At 38.9% G+C, this 21,640-nt stretch overlaps 1 protein-coding gene and 1 pseudogene across 3 annotated transcripts in view; one reads left to right on the top strand and one right to left on the bottom strand.

Moving 5' to 3' along the window:
* Window positions 1-791: 791 nt before the first annotated feature.
* Window positions 792-21,506, top strand: LOC140944477 (serine palmitoyltransferase 2-like; annotated as a pseudogene).
* The window catches only part of LOC140944987 (L-asparaginase-like), a 255,222-nt gene continuing 254,981 nt past the window's right edge, over window positions 21,400-21,640 (bottom strand). For all 3 annotated transcript variants that reach the window (XM_073394103.1, XM_073394104.1, XM_073394105.1), the window contains exon 10: window positions 21,400-21,594. In XM_073394103.1, coding sequence (XP_073250204.1) covers window positions 21,547-21,594 — 48 coding nt within the window. In that variant the 3' untranslated portion in view covers window positions 21,400-21,546. The remainder of the gene's footprint in view (window positions 21,595-21,640) is intronic.

Genomic DNA, 21,640 nt, shown 5'->3' with positions numbered 1-21,640 from the left:
TTTTGACGGGAAATCGCATAGCCACCTGCGTCTTGTAAAGCAGAAACAACTAAAGAGTCAATGAAGAGGAAAATGGAAAGCGGAAATTGTCTCTGTATCCGTGTTTTCTAAAGTATTAAGTTTAGATTAATTGTCATGTCCACAAATTTGGAATATAGAGCAAGAGAAACACAGAGAAAAAGAGAAAGTAGGCGGCAGGCCAGCGAAGTTCAACGAGAAAAAGGGCGACAGAGATTTAGAGCGAGAGATAAAAAACAAAGGAGACATTTTTTTTGTTGGAAGAACAACATGAAAATTTTGTAACGGCGGTGACAAAATGAGAAATGCTAGCGGCCACCAATGCAAGGTGAAAATGAGCGGCAGTGAAACAAAAGTGAACGAAAAAAAAGTGTAACTTAGGGCCTGTTTACATGGAGTGGGGGACCCCGGTCTAGTGGGTTTGGTTTCTTTTGTTTTCACGCTCTGGGGGACATAAAACAAAAGAAACCTACCCCTCTAGAACGGGTCCCCCACTTCATGTAAACAGGGAAGTTTCTGGAAGTTTCACGTTGTAGTCGTGCAAAACAGCGGCAAAGAAATGTACAAAAAAAGTGTGCTGCACGTGTAAAGTTGCTTTTTAGCTAATTAGACCTATTGTTGTTTTTCACCGTTCTCCGGCGTTGCCTTCGCTGCTTAGCATTACATGATTTTATATTTTGTTCGAACAACTATAAATATTGTCGAGTGCTTCGCTTTTAGCCCTATGTGTGACTCTGGCAGGAGCAACCAGGAAAAAGTCAACAGCAACAAACATGGTCAGTGGAGCTGGCCCCGCGAGAAAGCATCTCTCCTCAAAAAATGGTTGTGCTCCTGGATCGAATGGATTATTTAGCTACGGCAAAAAAGATGGAAATTATGTCGCCGAATCTCGGGATGAGTTCGAAGAAACTCCTTTCCATGCCGCGGTGATGACCTATCTCGCGTACTTCTTTTATATAATTTTCGGTTATTTCCGTGACTTTTTGCGTAAACATGGATTAGAAAAATGCAAGACAGTTAAAGAAAACGGCAACGAGGTAAGAAATAATTTCAATAAAGGTTGGTAGTTATATTTGAGAAAAGAGGTGAATTTTGAGAGCTCATTCGCTGTAAGTACATTCTAATCGAGAACAATGGAAGTAAAACGCTGGCAAACCGGTGTTTACATAACACGTTAGGCCATCCCCTTTTTTCATTCCGTTTAGCATCGTTCCACCGGCCCAAATTTTTGACATTTCAAAAAAAAAAAAAAGAAGTAACAACGTAGTTAAACCATTTTTCATTTGAAATAATCCTTTTAATCTGAAAAATGAGCATAGTAACAGTGTAAAGAAAAACAAGAACAAAAACAGGAACATTTTTTACAGTATATTGTGCATTTTGTTAATCCATGATATGTAAATGTTAATTTTTAACGTCATCATGGGGAACCAGGACCTCCTATTCCGAGACTTCCTGTGATTTTTGATTTTAGGTTTTTTTTTCAATCCGACCGGCCGACCCAATATCAGGAAACGCATTCGACGCTAAACGAAAAAAGGGGGGATGGCTTTACAGCACAAAAATATTAGTAACACGCCTTATGCAGATCGATTGAGAATTATTTATGTGAAAAGAATAACGGCCACTGGCAAAAAGAATATTGCTCTTAGCTACACATATATAAATTGAAAAGGGGACGATTAGAGAGTCTTCAAGAAATTTTATACCCCGTCAGCAAGCTAGGAGAACCTCGACTGTATCCGGTCGAAGAATCAGTTTGAAATGTTTTTGCTTGAGTATACTAGGAAATTGAAGGTTTAGGGACGAGAATACTCTTCGGAAAATAAGAATTATTTTTAAAACCTTAGGGCTCTGGCCATATTTGAGTTGTGTAGGAGACCCCTGACCAAAACAGACAACCAAATAAGTGCTGTAGTAATTTTAATTGTTCTAAAGAAGTTGACAACGGTGTGGGTTCTTTCCGCTTAACCCCTAAGCTAAACCTGTTGGATAACAATATGCGCTTTCTATTCTAAACAACCTAAGAGAGAACTAAACCTACAATTTCTTCCCCACTCCAAAGTAATGTAGCGACGAGCTTCCGTCCCTTCCATATGGGAGTCCCCCCGGATTCCAATGCGGATGTGTATTTGATTTCAACCCGTCAGCTTCTGTATTTTCTGTATTTCAGTTTCTAGTAACACTTTTAGGTTCAGCATTCAGAAAAATATCAAGTCGTAACTTTGTTTCAAAGTCCTAGTAATATTTGTAACATAATTATTAAAAAAAAAAAAAAAACAGGTAGAAAATGCCTGATTTTCGCTTTTTGAATGGATCTCTGTTACGTTCGGAAAAAGCGACTGATGTATGTGATATTCAATGGTATGCAAGTATTTTTTTGAACTAACAGAAACGCTTCAGTTGTTGTGTAAATTTTCACTCCTTCAACATGCATATGCAAATCAATAATTAATAACTATTGCTCGTTTAAACCGGAAACACTTCAAATTCATTAGTCTTGTCTTTGTTGACTCAGCTGTGAGAATCGTTTTACAATTTGCAGCTGCGACAAGATATCGAAGAGCTTTTTTTCTTTTTACTTACCAGCAAGTTATTTTTATAGCGAAACGAAAATAAGGATAGTTCACTCTTACACCAATGGCAAAAAAAGTTTTTAAACCACTATCTACAAGTAGATCGAGTTAAATAAATGATATTTTAAAAGACCTTGAACAATTATACTACGTGAAAATTTCCTCTAGAAATTCTCTTAAGATCTGCTCAGGTTCTTCCATTTTCTTTGGCTCTCAGATTGTAGTTTTTCAAAATCTGCTGGTATCCTCCGTGGTTTACTGTCTTTATTAGCAACCAGTTGAATTGACTCCCGAGGACTCATGATCGTTCGTCACTGAATCGTACACAAAAATCTCCCGAAATTATGCCGCGCGGAAAAGGAAACCCAGTTCGGTAGCTTTCTTTTGATGCTTTTGAATGCTTTTGATGTTGGGTTCTTCGGCAAACGAGAAAAACCTAACGGACGTCAAATTACCTCATCAAATCAAGATTAAATCAATTTACAATAGCAGATTTTTTCAAGCAGTATTTCGTTATAAGTTGAATTTTGCATAATATTTTCTTCTCAGAAGATTAGATGTAAATGTGGTATCTAAGAGGATCTCTGTTGACTTAGTTGTTAGGATATATTTTGAGGTTGTATCAATATAATTAACAATCCACTGAAAGTACTTAATTACCAAATAGTCAAAATGTTAGGAAAACAACTATTGTAGCGGTATATCAAGAAACGAGCGACCACAAACTGTTTGATTTTGCTGCTTGACTGTAGATTTAGTCTTGTTTTTGACCATGAGTTGTGATGTTTAAATCTGGAAAGCGTTAAGCCTTTTAAACTTGCTGTTGTTCGTGTTTACTGATCTTTAAACCCATGCTGTAACAATTGAAAAGCCGTTGAGGTCACAGAGCTGAAATCTTTTCTAAGGTACCAAAGGTTGCCTGACTTGCATGTATTGATTTGTCTTTGCACGGCTTACACAACCCCTAACTTACAGAACAATTTCATGGCGTAGGCCTTTATGTGGTTAAGGCTTGCTTTTTATTACATGTAAACACAGTGAGTAAAAATGATGATCACTCAAAGAATACAATGAAAATGATTTCAAAAATTAAAAAGGACAATGTTTTTAGAGAAATGTTTAGAGACGCTATGAGTAGTCATAATAATTAGGGAGTTTAGGATACGGAGACTACGGACTACGAACTACGGCTGGAAGAGCGTTGTCCTTTGTTTGTAGCACTGGGTTGAGTCGTGCAAATATAGAACGTTAAGATTGCACTACAGACAGCAGACTACGAGAGAAGAGGCGGAGAGGGAAACAACACGCAAAGATTTTCTTGTTTTCATCACAGTTCACAAAAATGCAAGTCAGTTTTGCATGTGATCTTATCTTTAGAACAACAAACATATTCTTCCGGCCATACTTGAATGAAGGAAGCAATTACTTCCGCTGAAATTGGTGAACAAAGTTTTGGTTACCCAGGTTTTGTGTTTTTCGCCCATGAATACTTAATAGTAATAGCTCATTTATTAGATTTAAAAAGATGGACTTCTCCGACTACTTGTGATGTAGTTTCAAGTGTTGAAATGCCGAGTTTCGATTATCCAGGGGCACCCAACGAGAATATAGTTCAAAACCACTTAAACAAAGCATTGTTAAACGTATTTTAGTATTTAAACGGTAGATATAGGCATCTTTTTATCCCCAAAAAATTTTTCATCTGTTCGGATTTCCTGGCTGGAAGTCTAGTGATCCGAAAATTATAGGGATCAAAACTTACCTCTTCGTAAATTTCAGCCAGCAAAAAGGCTCCCGAAAATTATAGGCGACCTTTTTAGGTTAAAAATCCGTTAAAAGTTGGCAATTATACCACTTTTTAGATGTTCGAAAATCCCAGGAGAGGCAGGCAAGCAAGAAATTTTACAACAAATGTTCCGAAAATTTTAGATCTCAAATCGTCTTCCGATCAGATATTTTCCGAAAATTGTCGTTGGGTGCCCCTGATTATCTCGAAGGTGTTTACATCATTTTCATTCAGCAAATGCGTGACAAACATGACTCACATAAACAAAGGTTACAGAAGTAGAAAGACACACTAATCAGTTCGAACAAACATTGAAACTTTTACCTGCATGATTTCTCTTCTCTTCGGCCGTCAATCTGAATTCTGCGTATAAACAGCTAACCTTATTTAAATATGAGCTTAGTTTTAAATAAACATGTACTCACAATCTTAAGTGGTTCGAGTGGATTGAAAGCGTTAAATCTGAACAGAAACTAGACACAACTTACATATTTCGCTCCCCTCTCACTTAAAGCAGGTGAATTGAAAACCTTTTCACGGAAAGACGAGATTCTTGAATTACCGAGACGGCAAAATACGTGCAAAATGTTCTCCGTAGTTGCGACTACGCGAAACAGCTCAACAACTCACCGTAGCCGCAGGACTACGCGGGAAAAACGAACAGTCACGTGGTTTTGATCATGCGCAGGCTGAGCATGTTTAACCGTAGTCTTAAACTCCCTAATAGGGAGCTTTAGCAACGACGACGGCGACGGCAACGAGAACGGCAAAAAAAACAAAAGGTTTGATTTGCAAAACAGCATTTTTGCACGTGCATCACACTTTTTGGTACATTTCTTTGCCGTCACTGCACGATTACGACGTGAAAATGCCTACTTTCACGATTTATGGAGAACGTAAACAAGCGACAACGAATTTTCTTTTCTCTTCCTAAGCTTGAGTCCGGTCCCCCAGAAATCAACTCCAAGGAAATTCGTTCACATTTCACATTTTCAGTGAATTGGAATAAACGCGACAAAGTTTGAAAAAACGCGAATTCATTTTAAAAGTGACCTTTTCGCTGCTGTCGCCTTCGTCGATGCTAAAGCTCCCTAATGTCTGTTCTACAACAACTCTAAAACACTTGTTTTCCTCATTTTTCTGTTTTTATTTTTCCGTCAACCGATTTTCCCCCTTTAGTACCAAATTATCCTGATTATTTCTGTCACGGAATTTCCGTCATTTTTTCTGATTTTAGAAAAAAAATTTCTAGACTTATCTCCGACAACTGTATTACTTTTTGAATATCTAAACCTAAAAGTCCAAAAAAGACTGGAAACAATGTGAAAAGGTAATATTTCTGATTAAATCTAGTTATCAAAAATATATGAACTTGCTTCTCACATTTTCTTGCTTTTAATTTTCACATTTTTCAGTCTTTTTTAGACTTTTAAGGTTAGATATTTAAAAAGTACTATAATTGTCGGAGATAAGTATAGAAATTTTTTTTTCTAAAATTAAAAGAAAAATGACGGAAATTGCGTGAAAGAAATAATCAGGATAAAAAAGTAGGGAAAAAAAGTGTTTTAGAGTTGTTGTAAAACATACATTATCATAACTACTGATTTGAAGGAGTGCAAACGGACCGGAGGACTGGTTTTAATTCTTGGGCGGATAAAGTCGATAAACTGGGCATATCGGAAAGTACTCGTTCAGTAATGATCTTTACTGACTGGGTGAGTGAAGGAGAGGAAGAACAATTAAGCTGAAATGACTTTCAGGACCTTCCAGCGGTCTCGGAAAATAAAAGAACATGTTGATAATTTTCTTTTAAGGAACAAGGGAACCGTTGAATATTGTATTATGAAAATCAAGGGGGAAACTTTAACTACCGTAGGAAGCAAGGGAACATCAACCATCCCCCTTCCCTTTTTTTGGAGGCCCTCAGTTTTGAGGCCCATCGGTATCGTAACGGCTTCAGCAGAATTAACCCATCTAATGTGAACGACCGAGAGTTGTTTTCTAAATAATGCCGCTCATTTATTTTTCCTCTCTTTCGTTTCCTTAGGGTTTTGTACCACTCTACTCTGATTTTGAGAGTTTCTACACCCGGAACATGTATACTCGTGCTAGAGACTGCTTTAACAGACCGATTTGTAGCGTTCCAGGTGGAGAGATAGACCTGCTTGACAGGGAATCAGAGGACTGGAACTGGACCTTCAGGTACGTTACCCAGGAGCTTGTTAACAGGCTCTTGAACCTCGCGCTGAAACTGGGCTTGGTTGGGCAAAAAGGACGGGTACTGTACTTTGGGATGGACCTTTTTGGCCCTTTTGATTGCGATCGCTTACTTTACTATACAGTCAATTATTTCGGACACCCTCAGCTCCACGATCGCGAATCGGTGTGCTCAATTCCCCATCTCAGAAACTCGAGGGAGAATACATTAAGCTTTGGCTGCAGTGATTTCTGGGAACGTTTGGGTGGACAAGCGTTTAAGTTATGATTGGTTGATAGTATTCAAGGCAACCCAACCAATCAATCCGTTATAGTTTCTGGAGTTGGGAAAGCGAGAGTCCGTAAAAATAGTAGGGCCTTAGTAGAATTTGCTTAGAGAACATTTGCATTAGGGAGGCATGCATTCATATCTGTAACCAGATCGATTGATGCGCAACATGGGAATCGTAAATCAAGCCAAAAAGACAACTGGATGTGATGATAAAAGACGGATGAATATCTTTTTCAAGTTGTTTCTTAATGTTGAAAGATGCTGCTCGGTGTCCGTTAGAACAAGATTTAGAGTAGAAACAAGGTGTACGTAGCTTTGCCCGGGGGGTACTCAATAACTTTTATATAGTAAGGCTTTACCTCGAGTTCCAACCCCTTATCCTTTTAGAGACCACTTTTGGCAAAAAATGGTATCCCTTTCGTATTCCTTCCATAGTGCCCATTTCACATACCTACTAACATTAAGTCTTCTTTTCATTACATGTAGCCCTTAATATTAATTGAAATGATACCACTGTAAGGTGCGTCTGTTCGAAATATTTTTTTAATTAGGGGCCTTTTAAGGGGCCTTAATATAATTAGGGGCCTTTTAAATACCAAAATGACAGATTTTTCTACCCTTTCCCCGTATAGGCCATCATAGGGAGTACCCCAACCGGTAGCTTCGCAAGTGGGAGTACGTAATTACAGGAATTTTTTTTGAGTCAAAAATCTGTAATCTGCTGTCGATATAGCGTGTCTGTAATAACGATCAAGCTTTCCGCAATGCGAGAGTTTGCCGTGCTCCATTAAGGGAGCTAGTGTGTCAAAACGTCAGCAGTTAGGCCTCGGCCGATTGTGCTCCTAAAAGTGGCAAATTATGCAGAAATTAATGTATAAGTACCTAAATTATGTTCCTAGATTTCCAAATTATGCTCATGAGTTTCTGTCACTTGGCAGTGGAAAAAATATTCACAAGCACTCGCAAATAAGTGCCAAGATTTTCGTCTTATGCTCAATGACGTTCTTTTTTCTTTAAATTCACAGTTACCCTGGAACGAAGACTAGGGCGTTGAATCTTGCGTCGTACAACTATCTTGGGTTCGCCGAGAATTCTGGGCCATGTTCAGAAGCCGCCGAGCAGGCGGTTTGCAGATACGGTGTTGCGGGTTGTAGCCCAAGAAATGAATATGGTGAGCGAATAATTTACATTAAAAAAATAAATATGGGACTTTTCTTTTAGCATCTATTCCCGATTGTCTAGCAATCTTTTCGCTCTGTAAATGCTTGCTTTTCTCCCTTTCTGATATCTTTGTTCGACTTTGTAAAAGATATATGATGACAAGTAAGATCCTTTTCTTATCTCATTCACGTCACATTGCCAGCCTGTGGAGTGAGAGGGACACTTTGGAAACTTGATGAGAATACCCCGAAGGTTCCTCTAGTCAGTCACGATACCTTTCGTTGGCTAGTCGGTCTAATTGTACTCAGCATTTAACCTCGTGGCATCAGGCCTAATCTGGGGTATTACGTCGCCTTTAGATCGCATAATGTTTTTCGCAAATGTTCCTAAAGCCGCCTAAAGTCGCCTAAAGTTATCTGGTTTAAGGCGCCTTAAGTTGCCAGAGTAGGTCTTGGTGCCTATTTAAAATGTTCACGTGCGAGTCACGTTTTGCGGGCATGTTGATAGCGTCATTCTAAATAGGTAACGTGGTCATTAACATGGGAAACGTGTCCCCAACAGAGGACATATACAGTTCCCATTTTAACTTCCCCTGCCTTCTCTTTTGCCTTCTGTATTGTAATCTGTGTGATATTTAAATTCTTATTATCAGGCACTCTCACTATTCACAACGAGCTGGAAGACCTGGTTGCACGGTTTGTCAGTAAACCAGCAGCTATGGTGTTTGGAATGGGATTCGCCACCAACTCCGCAAATATACCCGCCCTGGTGGGGAAAGGAGATTTGATCATCAGTGACGAGCTCAACCACACCTCCCTCATTTTAGGAGCGAGACTTTCAGGAGCTAAAATTAAAGTCTTCAAACATAATGGTAAAATGAATTTAATAACTATATCTGGTGTATAACATTCGATAAGAGTATTAAGTAAAGCGCCATAAATGGGTCGATAAAGAGCTTTAGCAACGGCGACGGCAACGAAAACGGCGAAAAAGCAAGAGGTTCATATTAACAAAACAACATCTTCTTCATGTGCGTCACGCTCTTTTTGTACATTTCTTTGCCGTCGTTGCCCTACCGCGACGTGAAACTTCCTAATTTCACGTTTTTATGAAGGACTTGAACACGTGAAAACGATTTAATTTTCTTTTTTTCTGAACTTAGGCCTTCTGCACAGTAATGCGTTTTCAAAAGTTTGCGTTTTCGTTCTTCATCAAAAACGCATCGATCGACTCGCGTTCAGATTACCGTTTTGATGCGTTTTCGACTGTCCACACTAAAACGTTCAAAAACTATAGAACTCTTTGTTGTGACGTAAGTTGAACGCCATGCGCATGCTACAAACGCACGCGCCTGTGATATTTTCGGTCAACGTTTTCATTTTGATACGTTTTCGTCCGTCCACACTAATACGATATATATAGGAATTTTGATTTGATTTACTTTCAAGATCATCGATCGATGCGTTTTCGCTAAAAACACTCAGCGGGTTAGTATGGACCGAAGGCTTAAACGCATCGAAATGTATCCAGCATTTGACAAATTGAACAAAACAGAATAAGGGAGAAGTAGCCTGAAGGAGCGCGAATTAACTTTTTGTGTGAGGTTCTGGCGGCTTCCGTCGCCGTTGTAGGTACTAACACTCCCTAACGACTTACGCAGCACCTCTTTAACGCTAAAGTAACTGGTCTGATGTCTGCGCGCTGTTTCGACTGTTTTATCACATACTTGGCTAAACCACACTTGCATATCTTTGCATTACTTAGTAAACTAAAATGGGTCCCCTTCTGGCTGGGGGGGGGGGGGGGGGGGGGGAGGGGAGGGATCAGGAGTAGAAAATTTTCTATTCTCCTGCGCTCGGTTCCAGGAGTAAGCTTTCAAAGCACTTGGAGCTGTAGCATTTTTCCCTTTTTTTTCACTATTAAATACCCATGTTATCTTATGTTTAACACCAGTAAACCGTCCTTCCGCGCGTTACAACACCTTAAAAGCGTGGAGAGGGGGGAGCGCTATGTCCGCTGTAGCCTGTTTCAGCCTTTTGCAATGTCTCCCACGCAGCCGTTTTTGTCTCGTCGCGCAAAGATCCTCCCCAAGGGGAGGGGAGGAGCGTTGCGTGACGAGACAAAAATGGCTGCAAGGGAGGGTACCCTTTGCAAAGGTTGGGCACAATTACCCAGACTCAATAGCTGAAGTCTGCTTTGCTTCCTGGTTGGTTAAAAGGGGAAGGTGCAACTTAAGTGAGTTGAAATGGATGGATTAATGATATTAAACAACCCTACTCCCCCGCGTTCATTGTTCAGGCAACGTCGTTGTTTATATTTTCTTTGTCTTCAATACTTTTCGCAGATATGAAGTGCTTAGAGAAGACCCTAAGGGAAGCTGTTGTCCAAGGACAACCAAAGACGCACAGAGCGTGGAAAAAGATTTTAATAATTGTTGAAGGAATTTATAGGTAAGTCTAAAGGAAAGTTGCTTCGTCTGTCTCAAATCTGGGATGTCTCTTTCAGCATCTTAAATTAGAGATACGTCTAGGATTAAACCCTGTTGAGACCAAGGAAGGCCCTTGACCAAACAGGTGTAAAAATTATGCGCAGACGGGTGAGGCGCCCATCACATACGGCATAAGAAAAGGTCTTGCAGAGCTAAGATATTCTGAATCATGACAAACAATTCATATCAATGAGATGATAAAAGAATCGCACCATGTAAGAAAATCCAAGACAGTCTTGGATTATGGATTCCACGCTATGGATTCAGGATCCCAGGTAATGCACTCTTAGTTTTAATTCTCCTCAACAGAAAATATATCCTTACGGGAAGAATTTTGTTGCTGTTAAGAAGAATTTAGATCTTCGGATTCTTCGTCCCCAGAGGAGAATTATAATTCTGTGCAGAAGAAATATGATTCTCGAGACAAGAATCCTAGTTCTTCCCCCAAGATTAAGAATTCTTTTAAGAAGAAACTCGTTTTGGTTGGTTCTTTTCGGAAGAATTCTTTTTCTTTTCGCGAGACAGAAGGTTCTTTTGAGAAGAATCTCAGTCTTAAAGGATCTTCTCGGAAGAATCCTAGTTCTTTCTCCAAGATTAAGAATTCTTTTCAGAAGAAACTAGTTTTGCTTAGTCCTTTTCGGAAGAATTCTTTTTCTTTTTGCGAGACAGAAAGTTCTTTTGAGAAGAATCTCAGTCTTAAGGAATCTTCTCGGAAGAATCGTTCTGTGCATCCCAAGAATGAATATTCTTCTGGGCAGGACATAATTTTTCAAGCGATCTTGATAAAAGAATCACTGTTCTTCCCTCAAGATTAAATATTTATTTGACGAGAATCTCATCTTTTATATGATCTTGTTGGGAGAATTCTTGTTCCCCTCCCAAGATTTACTTTCCGTCTGAAAAGAATCTGGGTAATCCTTGTTCTTCCTCGAATACTGATTATTCCAATGAGAAAAATCTCGTTTTTTCAAAGGTTCTCGTTAAAAGGATTCTTGTTCTTCTCCCAAGATATTAATTCTAACTAAGGAGAAATTAAGTAACATGTGTAGAATTAGCCTCTTTCACAGGTAAACAGAAACATTGTCAAGTGAGACAATATTTATTCAGAACGTTCCAAATAATTCAAAAAATGCAAGAGAGTGAAACGATTTACGTAATTGAATATGAAGGATATTGATATTATTACATCTTTCACATTAAATTTTTAATACAACCAAATTGACATTATTATACTAAACAATTTAACATTTCATTTCTTGGTTGTACGCATAGAACAACATATATACATAAATGTAGAATATTGATATCATTACATCTTTTTCATTAATGCAACTAAGTCATCATTAATTCTGCCCAATATTAAACGTTTCCATTTTACACAAGAGGCATACTTTCTATAAGACATAACATTTAGCAAAAAGGCTGCTGGCTGAATACAAGTTGTAATCCACAAAATGACTGTCACAGCCCTGTCCTGAGCTCTGTCCATGAAAAATCTGTGCGACATGCACAAGAGTATGGAAATGATACACGTACAAAGAGCTTTACTGGTCACTTTGCTTGTAGATTAGTACACAAGCATTATTGTGCTACCTTTTGTAAAAGGCTAAACAACAGAATTTAGGGAAAAAGAAATAATCAAATCTGTACTCAAAACACCTAACCTTAATTTTATCATATCCAGTTTGGTAAAAATTCAAGGATGGACCCTTGCGCAAATTTAGACTTGTCAATGATTTATTGAATTCAGTGGCATCCACTGAAATGTAAGGACTCTTCAAAATCAAGACTGGCCAAAGCATGGAAATTAAAACCAACTTATCAAGAAACAACTGCCAAAATTATATATACCTAACAAACATTAACAAAATCAGAGTGCAAAGAAAGTCAGTCTTACAGCCTTCCAATTGGGCAAGTGGTGGCTGACATGTACTAGCCCACAAGTCATTTCAACTAGCCTCAAAACCCTTTTTGATTAGCAGGATTGATTACAATCCTCTTGTAATTTGAATTTCCCAAAAAAACAGCACTTGCCTGTAGGGCAAGTTAAGAACAAAATCACTAGCCCGATGGCAAAATCCACTAGCCCCAAGCTATCAGACAAACCTTTCTTTGCACGCTGAAAATGTAACTTACCACCCTGACTGCTACAATCTGTGATAAAATAGTTGTCAAGTTGCAATATGAAATTATTACAAAAACGTAGCAAAATTATGGACACAGGCATACCAACTATTGTACCCCCCTATTCCTTCTCTTTGATCTCTTTTCTCCCAGACCAAACTTGCACTTTTTGTGCTAATAAACAACACTGAATTGGAAAAAGGGGGTATTGCATTAAAGTGTGGCAAATATTATTAATATTGTTCTACAGTGTATGTCAACCAGTCTTATCACAGATTGTTGCCTATAGTCATGGGAACCCAAGATGCAATTTAAGGCATTACTAGTTTCAACTAACTGCTTAAGTAAGAAGCTTTGCTACACCATTACGATATGGTGTACTTCTCTTTTTTCTTCTTCTTCTCCTACAATGGATCTTTGACCTGACACCTACACCATGTACTGTAATAGCAAAAGGTAAAAGTAAAAAAATACCACTAGTTAAATGTAGAAAGATGTGTATGTTTGTATGAAATTGTGGCTGAGGTTTTCTTATTGAAATTTCCATCCACAATCAACCCTAATAATAGCTTGACACCTTTATTACTTGGTCTTTAGTATATGGCCATGTCTCAAAAGGACTGGAAACAAAGAAATTCAAGAATTAATTGGCTGAATTCGATCTTGACTGCGGCCTAGATTTTCCCATCTAGACTGGCATCTAGACTGATCTTGTTATAACAGTTGTCCTCAAAAAGTAACAAACAAAGAATATGAAAAAATTGGCTTGTTCCTGTGAATAATACTAAATGGAAGAATCAGTGGACCTTCACGAGGAAGCAGGTAAAGAAAATAGGCAAATGTTGGCAAAATTAATTTGAGTCATGCCCAGGAAGCTATGAGCAAACATGAAGTCGAAATTGATGTTTTTGTTCCTTTGCTTTCTTGTTTGGCCATATAATAAACATCTTATTAACCGAGCTAGGTTGGTCTGTATGGGAGAATCTTGACCTCAGTCGCTGGTACAGACCTCACTACGTTCGGTCTGTAATGGCGACCTCAGTCAAGATTCTCCCATACAGATCCCCCCCTTGGTTAATAAGAGCTAATTAAACAATCTCTTATGCATGACCTCTTCACTTAACCCTTTCACCCTAAGCAAGCTTTTGGCCAACATTGCAAACTGGGCATCCAGGAGGTATGTTTTCTCATAAAATTTTGAGATTAAGAGAACTTTCCTTGAATATATAATCTTACCAATGTGGGTGTCCAAAGAGTGCCTGGACTCCCTTCTGGATAAAACCTTGCCCCAGGGTCAAAAAGTTTATTTTCCCAGAAATATTTTCTTCCCTTATTGTAACACTGCTCAGTCAATCATAAAAGGCCAGTGTGGAGGAAGTGCATTTTGATGTTAGGGTTTACTTGGTCAGAACATTATTGCAACTTACAACCCACGATGGGTTAAAATGTCTGACTTTACCAATAACAGGGCCCATTCTCTACAGGCTGGTTTTCACTAGCGTATAAGCATAAGCATAAGGACATACACACGTGTAGAATGGCATATTTGACTCACTTCTTGATACCAGCTCTCCTCAACCCGATGATAAACAAGACGGCGAACGAAGCATCTGCCATATTGCTTTTGATATGTTCGCATAAGGTCTGGGTCAATGTGACCTTTTTCAGGTCCACGGGTTTGTGCTTAGCTCACGCTTGTGTTTTATGCCAACCCTGTTTTACAACATAAGCACAAGCACAATTCAAGAAGAACGAACTTGTTTGTTTTTCTTGTGCTTATGCTTATGCTTATGTCACCACAGTTTCTACTTGCTTACACATGTGCTTGCGCTTATGCTTATGCCCTGGTGTGAACTTTGAAGAAAAGAGAAGAAGATATACTTCAATTCTCTCTCAATCGATGTTCGCAAGGTTGGCCCATTAACACTATTTTCTAATATTGAGCGCTGCATTTGACACAGCGCGTGAAAAAAAAAAAACAGAAAATAGTGTTTAAATACGGTAACTTATGCTATAAAAAGTGCTTTCTTGTGATCCAAAATGACACTGAACGCGTAGAGCTTCTACTTTGGGAGCGTTATTGTTCTCAGATCGATCGCGCGCCAAAACATGCAGGTAAGCTTACCTTTTAAACGTGAACAATCTCATCAGAAACACATTCTTCAGAAGCCACTGACCACGAACAACTGGACTTCGAAGTAGGTTAGCTTCAAAATCGGTGGGAATTAAAAAATCACTCACTTTAGGAGATTGCCAGTACAGAAACTTGGACACTTGACCGTTAATCGAGCAAGACTGAAGACCACGTAACAAATTTTAAAGTCAGCGGATTTACGGTGCATTCGTGCCCAGGGCGCGATCGGCTCGATCACGATGACCCGTCCTCCCGTCGTTCAGAGACACCTAATATTAACTTTGATTCTTCCACCTGGACTGTTTTTTGTTAGTAAATAATCAAAAGCCGAATTGAAATGTGCTTTACCGTTCGAAAAGTTTAAAAAGCGGGGACAGACCTAGCCTGTGTACAGCCCCCCACCCCCCCTCCCCTCAGCAAAAATCGGAGAAGGTATGGCTAGGACCGTGGACTCACGACACACAGGAGCTATTTTTCTTTCATCAAATGAGATTCAAAATATGTAGATGTAATCATTTTTTCTTCCAAAAAAAAAAAAATTCAGAAGATGCCGGTTTGGTAAGAAGAATCCTCATTCTTATCACAAGGATTCTCATTCTTCTTCTGTGATTTCTGAAATGGTTAATCTTCTCAGAAGATTAAGACAAAAGTAATTCCTTCCAGAAGAACTCTCTCATGCATGACCTGGTAATAAGAATTCTCATTCTGGAGATAAGAATTTTTAATCTTTTTTTAAGACTTCATAAAAGAGTGGTTCTTCTCAACAGATTCGAATGTAATGCATTCTTTTGAGAAGAAATCTTTCCTGCTTGATCTCCTTACAAGAAGTTCAATTCTTATCACAAGAATGGCAATTAACCTAATTCTTGTAATAAGAAGATCGTTTCTTGAAAGAAGAATAACCAAAATGGGAAATTAAGAGTGATGGATTTCTGATTTTTTGTCAGTGGAACATTTTATTTTATTTTTTAGCATGGAAGGTTCATTAGTCAAGCTCCCAGAAGTTGTTGCCCTTAAAAAGAAATACAAAGCGTATCTTTACTTGGACGAGGCCCACAGCATTGGTGCAATAGGTCCTCGTGGAAGAGGTGTGACTGATTACTTTGGAGTGGATCCTGAGGATGTCGAGATCATGATGGGTACATTTACTAAGAGTTTTGGTGCTGCAGGGGGGTACATTGCGGCGTCTGAGGTAAGAGCCCTGGTGGCCCTGCGTAATGATGGCTTCTCTATGTAACAAAAACAATCTTGTAAACAGGGGGCGGATCCAGAAAGTTCAGAAAGGGGCGGCGGGGACATATGGCATTTATATAGAGACTATTTATATATAGATACTATTTATTTTACCAAGAATTCTCTAAAAATAATACAACATTTCACGGAAGAAAGTTTGGCCACCGTCCACTCGGCTAACGTGTAAATCCGTCCATGGTGAATGGTTTGAACCCAGGAGCGTGTCATAAACAGCTAAAATATGATCGTCTTGGCGAGTGTTGTCCTGAAAATCACTATTGGTAAACGGCGTGGCTCACGTTTTGAAAGCCTGTGTGAAAGTCATTATTAGAGCCTAAGTGAGTTGTGACTCGTCAGTGGATAGTTCTATTAAAATCTGGATATTGACCTGGGCCCGCTTCCTCGAAAGGTGGTTAAATCTAACCCAGGATTAAGCCAAATATCAAGCACGAACATGCAATTCGAGGTTACAAAATACTGTTGAGTCTTTACTACAAGGTACAGTAATGATAACACAAAATGTTACCCTAAGCAGCGCATTGGACTGTAAAATACAAAAACGGAAAAAAACATAATCCTGGATTAACGCTAATAGGCCTTTCAGGAACCGGGTCCCGATTGCTCAAGATGAGGTCGCTTTAGGTTTTAGGGTACCCAACGACAATTTTTGGAAAAAATCTGTTCGGAACTGACGATTTGAGGTCTAGAATTTTCGGAACATTTGTTGTTAAATTTCTTTTTTGCCTACCTCTCCTAGGATTTTCGAACCACCCAAAATGGTATAATTGCCCATTTTTATCGGGATTTTTACCGTAAAAAGGTCACCTAGAATTTTTGGGAGCCTTTTTTCTGGCTGAAATTTTCGAAAAGGTAAGTTGTGATCCCTATACTTTTCAGATCACTAGACTTTCAGCTAGGAAATTCGAACAGATGAAAAATTTTTAGGGGATAAAAGCATGCCTATATCGACCGTTTATATACTAAAATACGTTCAATAGGCTATGTTTAAGTAGTTTTGAACTATATTCTCGTTGTGTGCCCCTGAGGTGTGGTCGTATGTAACGGTTTTGCCACGACGTTACTGGCGGAAAGGTGTGCGTTTTGATAGGTTATTTGGACTCTTTCCTCTTCAATTGTAATCCCGGTCGCGGGCAGTATATATAGTTGATGATATAGTTGCATTTAGTTTATAATTATTGCTGTTTACTATTTTCTGATGCCCCAATGTTTACTTTTTTGAATATTTTTATTTTATCGCAACAACCAAGCGTCCCCCTCGAGTCTGTTTTTGTTTTTAAATTGTTCAACTCCTTTCTTACCACCAGCATATGATAACTCTTTTGTACTAGGACATAATAAACCATATCCGTGGAAAATCCCATAGTGCTACATACGCATCCTTCATGTCCCCACCAGTGGCGATGCAAATTATAAAGTCAATGAAAATTATCATGGGAGAGGACGGAACGAATAGAGGTATGTAGATCCTTCCATGCAGTCCTAAATACTGTTTATAGAATGACGTTCATTCCAATTAAATTCTGGATTTGAATACAGAGCACTTAGCCTACGAGCAAGCTCTCCATTTAGGGGAGTCTGCCCGTTGCGAGTCTTGCCCTTGCTCACTCGCGCGTTCTGTCGCGACTTCCTTCGCTTGCCATAAATGGAGAGCTTGCTACTGTAGCAGGCTACAGAGCACTGGAATCGATAATCAGCCTCAATCGAGCTTAGCGCTGTTCCTTCTGTAGCCTGAGAAAAGAATCGACACTTCGCGACGTCACCAAGGTTGTTTTCCCGCCAAATGACGTCAGAGGAACGCACGCAGAAATTCCATAATGATGACGTGTCACTACCCGGGTCTGGGGAGTTCATCTGATTGGTTGAAGAACAATTTCCCTCGCTCGACCAATCAGAAGAACTTGCCCAGATTTTGGTTGTGACACGTCATCAGTATGAAATTTCTGCAGTCGTTTAATTGTCAGACGTCGTTTTTGCATTTCGCGGGGAAAACACTTTACCAGCGTCACAAAATGTAAGCTGTTTTTTTAGGCCATCCCTTCTCCTTCTTGAATGTTGATTGAGACGAGTGTCCATTTTTGTTCTGTTTATGTACGTTTAAAGGATAATTGTTGCTATGAACTTTTTTGTTTTTCAATCATAGGTAGACAAAGGATTATGGCCCTGGCAGAGAATAGCAGGTAAGCAAATGACGTGAAAATTTGGATAAAATTTCATGGTAAACATTGAAAACTAAATCAAAATCATTAAATATTGGAAACTAGATTACTTAACTTGCTCAAGATATTTAGTCATTAAAGGTGACTAACTAAGGGACTCTTCTTTCATCTCTGCGAGCAAAATTTCTCTCCTTAAATTAAAACAATTTGGAAGTTAGACTAAGCTAGAGTTTGTTTTATTTATTTATTTTGCACCACCACTTCTTACGTAAGATTAAAGCATTACATTCAATTTGAGAAATAAAATTCATAGTACCATAATTACAATACAAGATATAGTCTTAATCTTGAATAATAATACAGTTTAAGTTGAACAAAAACACTTTCATAAAATAGGTGAATCAATTTAGGATTCTGGGAAACTTCCCACCTACCCCTCCCCTAGGTAATATAGAAGGATCAAAACAGTGAGTGGTGAGAAGACCTCAGAAGGCCAAAGGCTTCCTGTACAAGAAGGTCCCACCATGATTTGGTCATTGATTGAAATATATTTTAAGACTACAGGGGGCAAAAAATACAATAGAAGGGGTGTAGGATGGTAAATACGAGATTCTGCGAGACTGAGAGACCCTGGTTTCAAAATTCGAGACCCAGACTTCTGCTTTTTTAACAATTCCGAGCCCGAGACTCTAAGCGCCCAAACATCCGAGATAATAGTAGAAAAATAGCTATCGGAAGCCCACCAATATTCTGCTTTGTCTTATTTTACTGCAGGTTTTAATGTACCACCTCAGTTCGATAAGCTGTATAGTACTCGTGAACTCTGAAAAATTCGACTTCTGAAGGCCAATTAGCAAACGGAAAGAAAATTGACAAAACTGAGACCTGTCGGCAAGAAAAAAATTCGAGGCTCGGAGACGCAAAAATCATCAGAAAACGAGACTTCGAGACCTAGGAAAAAGCTTCCGAGATTTCAAGATGGGGCCAAAATTCTGCGAGACCCATGTTTTTCGAGATACCATTCTATCAGACCCTAATAATACACTTTCGGCAGTTTCAGGGGTATGAGAAAGAAGGAAGGTCCCGAACACACTTTTTGAGATTAGCAAAAGTGGTGGAACTAATAGTGGTGGAGATAAATATATGACTTTTGATTGAGTATAAAGATAAATAAAAGAGTTAGTTAAAATTAAATTTCTAAAGAATATAAATGCTTTATCTGAACCTCGCTCTTACACGCCGCTGTTTAACAGGTACCTTAGACAGAGATTGAAAGACATGGGATTTATCGTGTATGGCCATGAAGCCTCAGCAGTGGTACCCATTCTTCTTTACTTGCCGGCAAAATGCGTGTAAGTCAAGTTAAATTTATAGAGGATTGATTCTTTGTCTTATTAAAATATTGCTTAATGTCTTTCTGCACTTTTGCATGCGTATATGTGAAGGTACGTGTTTTTGCATCTGTCCCAAGTGTTGTCACTCACAATTCATCTATACTCTCTTTTAGCGCCTTCTCTCGGGAATTGTTGAAAAGAAACATAGCTGTAGTAATCGTTGGAAGGCCGGGCGAGAATCTGTCTCTCAGCATCACACTCGCGGGAAATGTTAGACAGGGTAAGTTAAGGTCTCTTTGCAAGGTACGCACTTGCATGCCAAAAAATATATATATATAGATTAACAAACCGAGTTATGTGGAAAAAAGCAAATAGATTATAAATCACAACATTTTTGATTCGTTTTTATGAAATATTTTTTCCTAAAACAACAGACTTTTCCTTTTTTACACCGGAATTTCGGTTTTCAGAGGAGAAACGCCTTGATCTTTTTTGTGGATCGATATATTTAGAAAAAAGGCGGGAAAAGCGCGTACATATATAAAGCATAAACACGCTGTTGTAAGGGGAGAGGGGGTTAGAGGTATTTCGACAATTGTGGGTACCTCTGGAAAATCCTAGCTTCGCCCCTGTTTTGTTTTAAATCATTTTTAATTGCAGTTGTCTGCATGCCTTAGCCTAAGCGTGTGTACTATAGATGCGATTTCCTTTTGATTTGTTGAGTTGTGTAAGGATTATCTGGTTGTTTTTTAGGCGCTAGAAGCCATCGACGAAGTGGGTGACATACTCAAGGTGAAGTATTCACGGAGGACACCCACAACACATCAATGAAGCTGAAGTGACAGTTTTTTAAATTGGGGGAAGTTGGTTATCGATTTTAATTTAGTGACTAAAAAGTTCACTTTATGTATCTAGAAGGAATAGTGCGTTTTCACTCACGTGACCGGCATCTATGCAAATTTATTGAAGCAAGAGAAAGCATTAACATAAGAAAAGTCAACTCTCACAGGACTGGTTTGAAACACCAACATGGCCGACGTTTCATTGCCTTCGAACACCAATATGGCCGCCGTGACGTCATGTAAAAAGGCTCCATTAATACCCAAGGAAAATTGTTAGGTGACGGGGAGGATGGGGTCGATCGCTAATGATAGTTGCGCATGCTCGTGTTCATACTTACTCGTTCATGAGGGGCAGTAAACTGACATAAATAGGAATGTTATTACAATTTTTTTTTGCGATTTTGTTAAATTATACACTACTAGAGATACTGTAAAACAAAATGAGTAAGAAGATTTGGGGAAAATATAAAAATGGCAACAGGTCCGGGAGTACAAATTGCGTAGGTTTCTTTTCTCTTGTTTTGTTTTTTGTTGTGTTTTATTTTTCTTTTTGACGAGCTTATAATGTATTTTGAAGTCATAGACCGACTCTCCTGCAGACTTTGGCGAACCTTGAAGTGAGATGAAACATTCTAAATACTCAGGGTTAACTCACAATGGGTAGCCTACCAAGCAGGCCTTTAAACGGGAGGAAGAAGCTAAGGGGTATATCCCCGTTCAACTGCAGAGCACTGATTTCTCTCTTCGAAGTTTCTTTTAAACGCCTGTTACGCTCAAGCTCTGCCGTATACTTCAAGGTTTAGAATGGCGCCAACACGTCTGACACAGCTGCTTAAATTTGAAAAAGTGAGCATTTTCTGGCGAAAACACTGTTGAAGTATTATAGCCTCAGTGGAAACTAAAGAGGAGTCGGGGTGGGGAACTTCTTGTTTCTTACGTCTGAGTCTACCCTCCCCCACCCATGCCAGGCTTGGTCACAGGCTAGGAATAGTAAAATAATGTTTTTTAAGTTAGTGTTACCAGAACCACACTATCGCCTGCGATTTTTTAAATCTTTTTAAAATTAGTTTATTAAATATTTCCGCATGTTAGGTAAGAATCAACGATGGAAATTCCAAATAAACTCTGTTGTGACACATTCATAGTTGTGAGTACTAGTTCTTTGTTTCTAACCAGCCCGGCCTCTTAGAGACTCATGGTTGAAATTTCTCCTCGGAGATTCGCTCTCATAAGCTGCAAAGGAGAAAAGAAATAGCACTTATTAACCGAGAGTGAGTTC

The sequence above is a fragment of the Porites lutea genome, chromosome 7 (assembly GCF_958299795.1).
Source record: "Porites lutea chromosome 7, jaPorLute2.1, whole genome shotgun sequence".
In the NCBI taxonomy this organism is placed as follows: domain Eukaryota; kingdom Metazoa; phylum Cnidaria; class Anthozoa; order Scleractinia; family Poritidae; genus Porites; species Porites lutea.
Note: the sequence above shows the minus strand (reverse complement) of the source record. Positions and strands in the feature narration are given on the sequence as shown.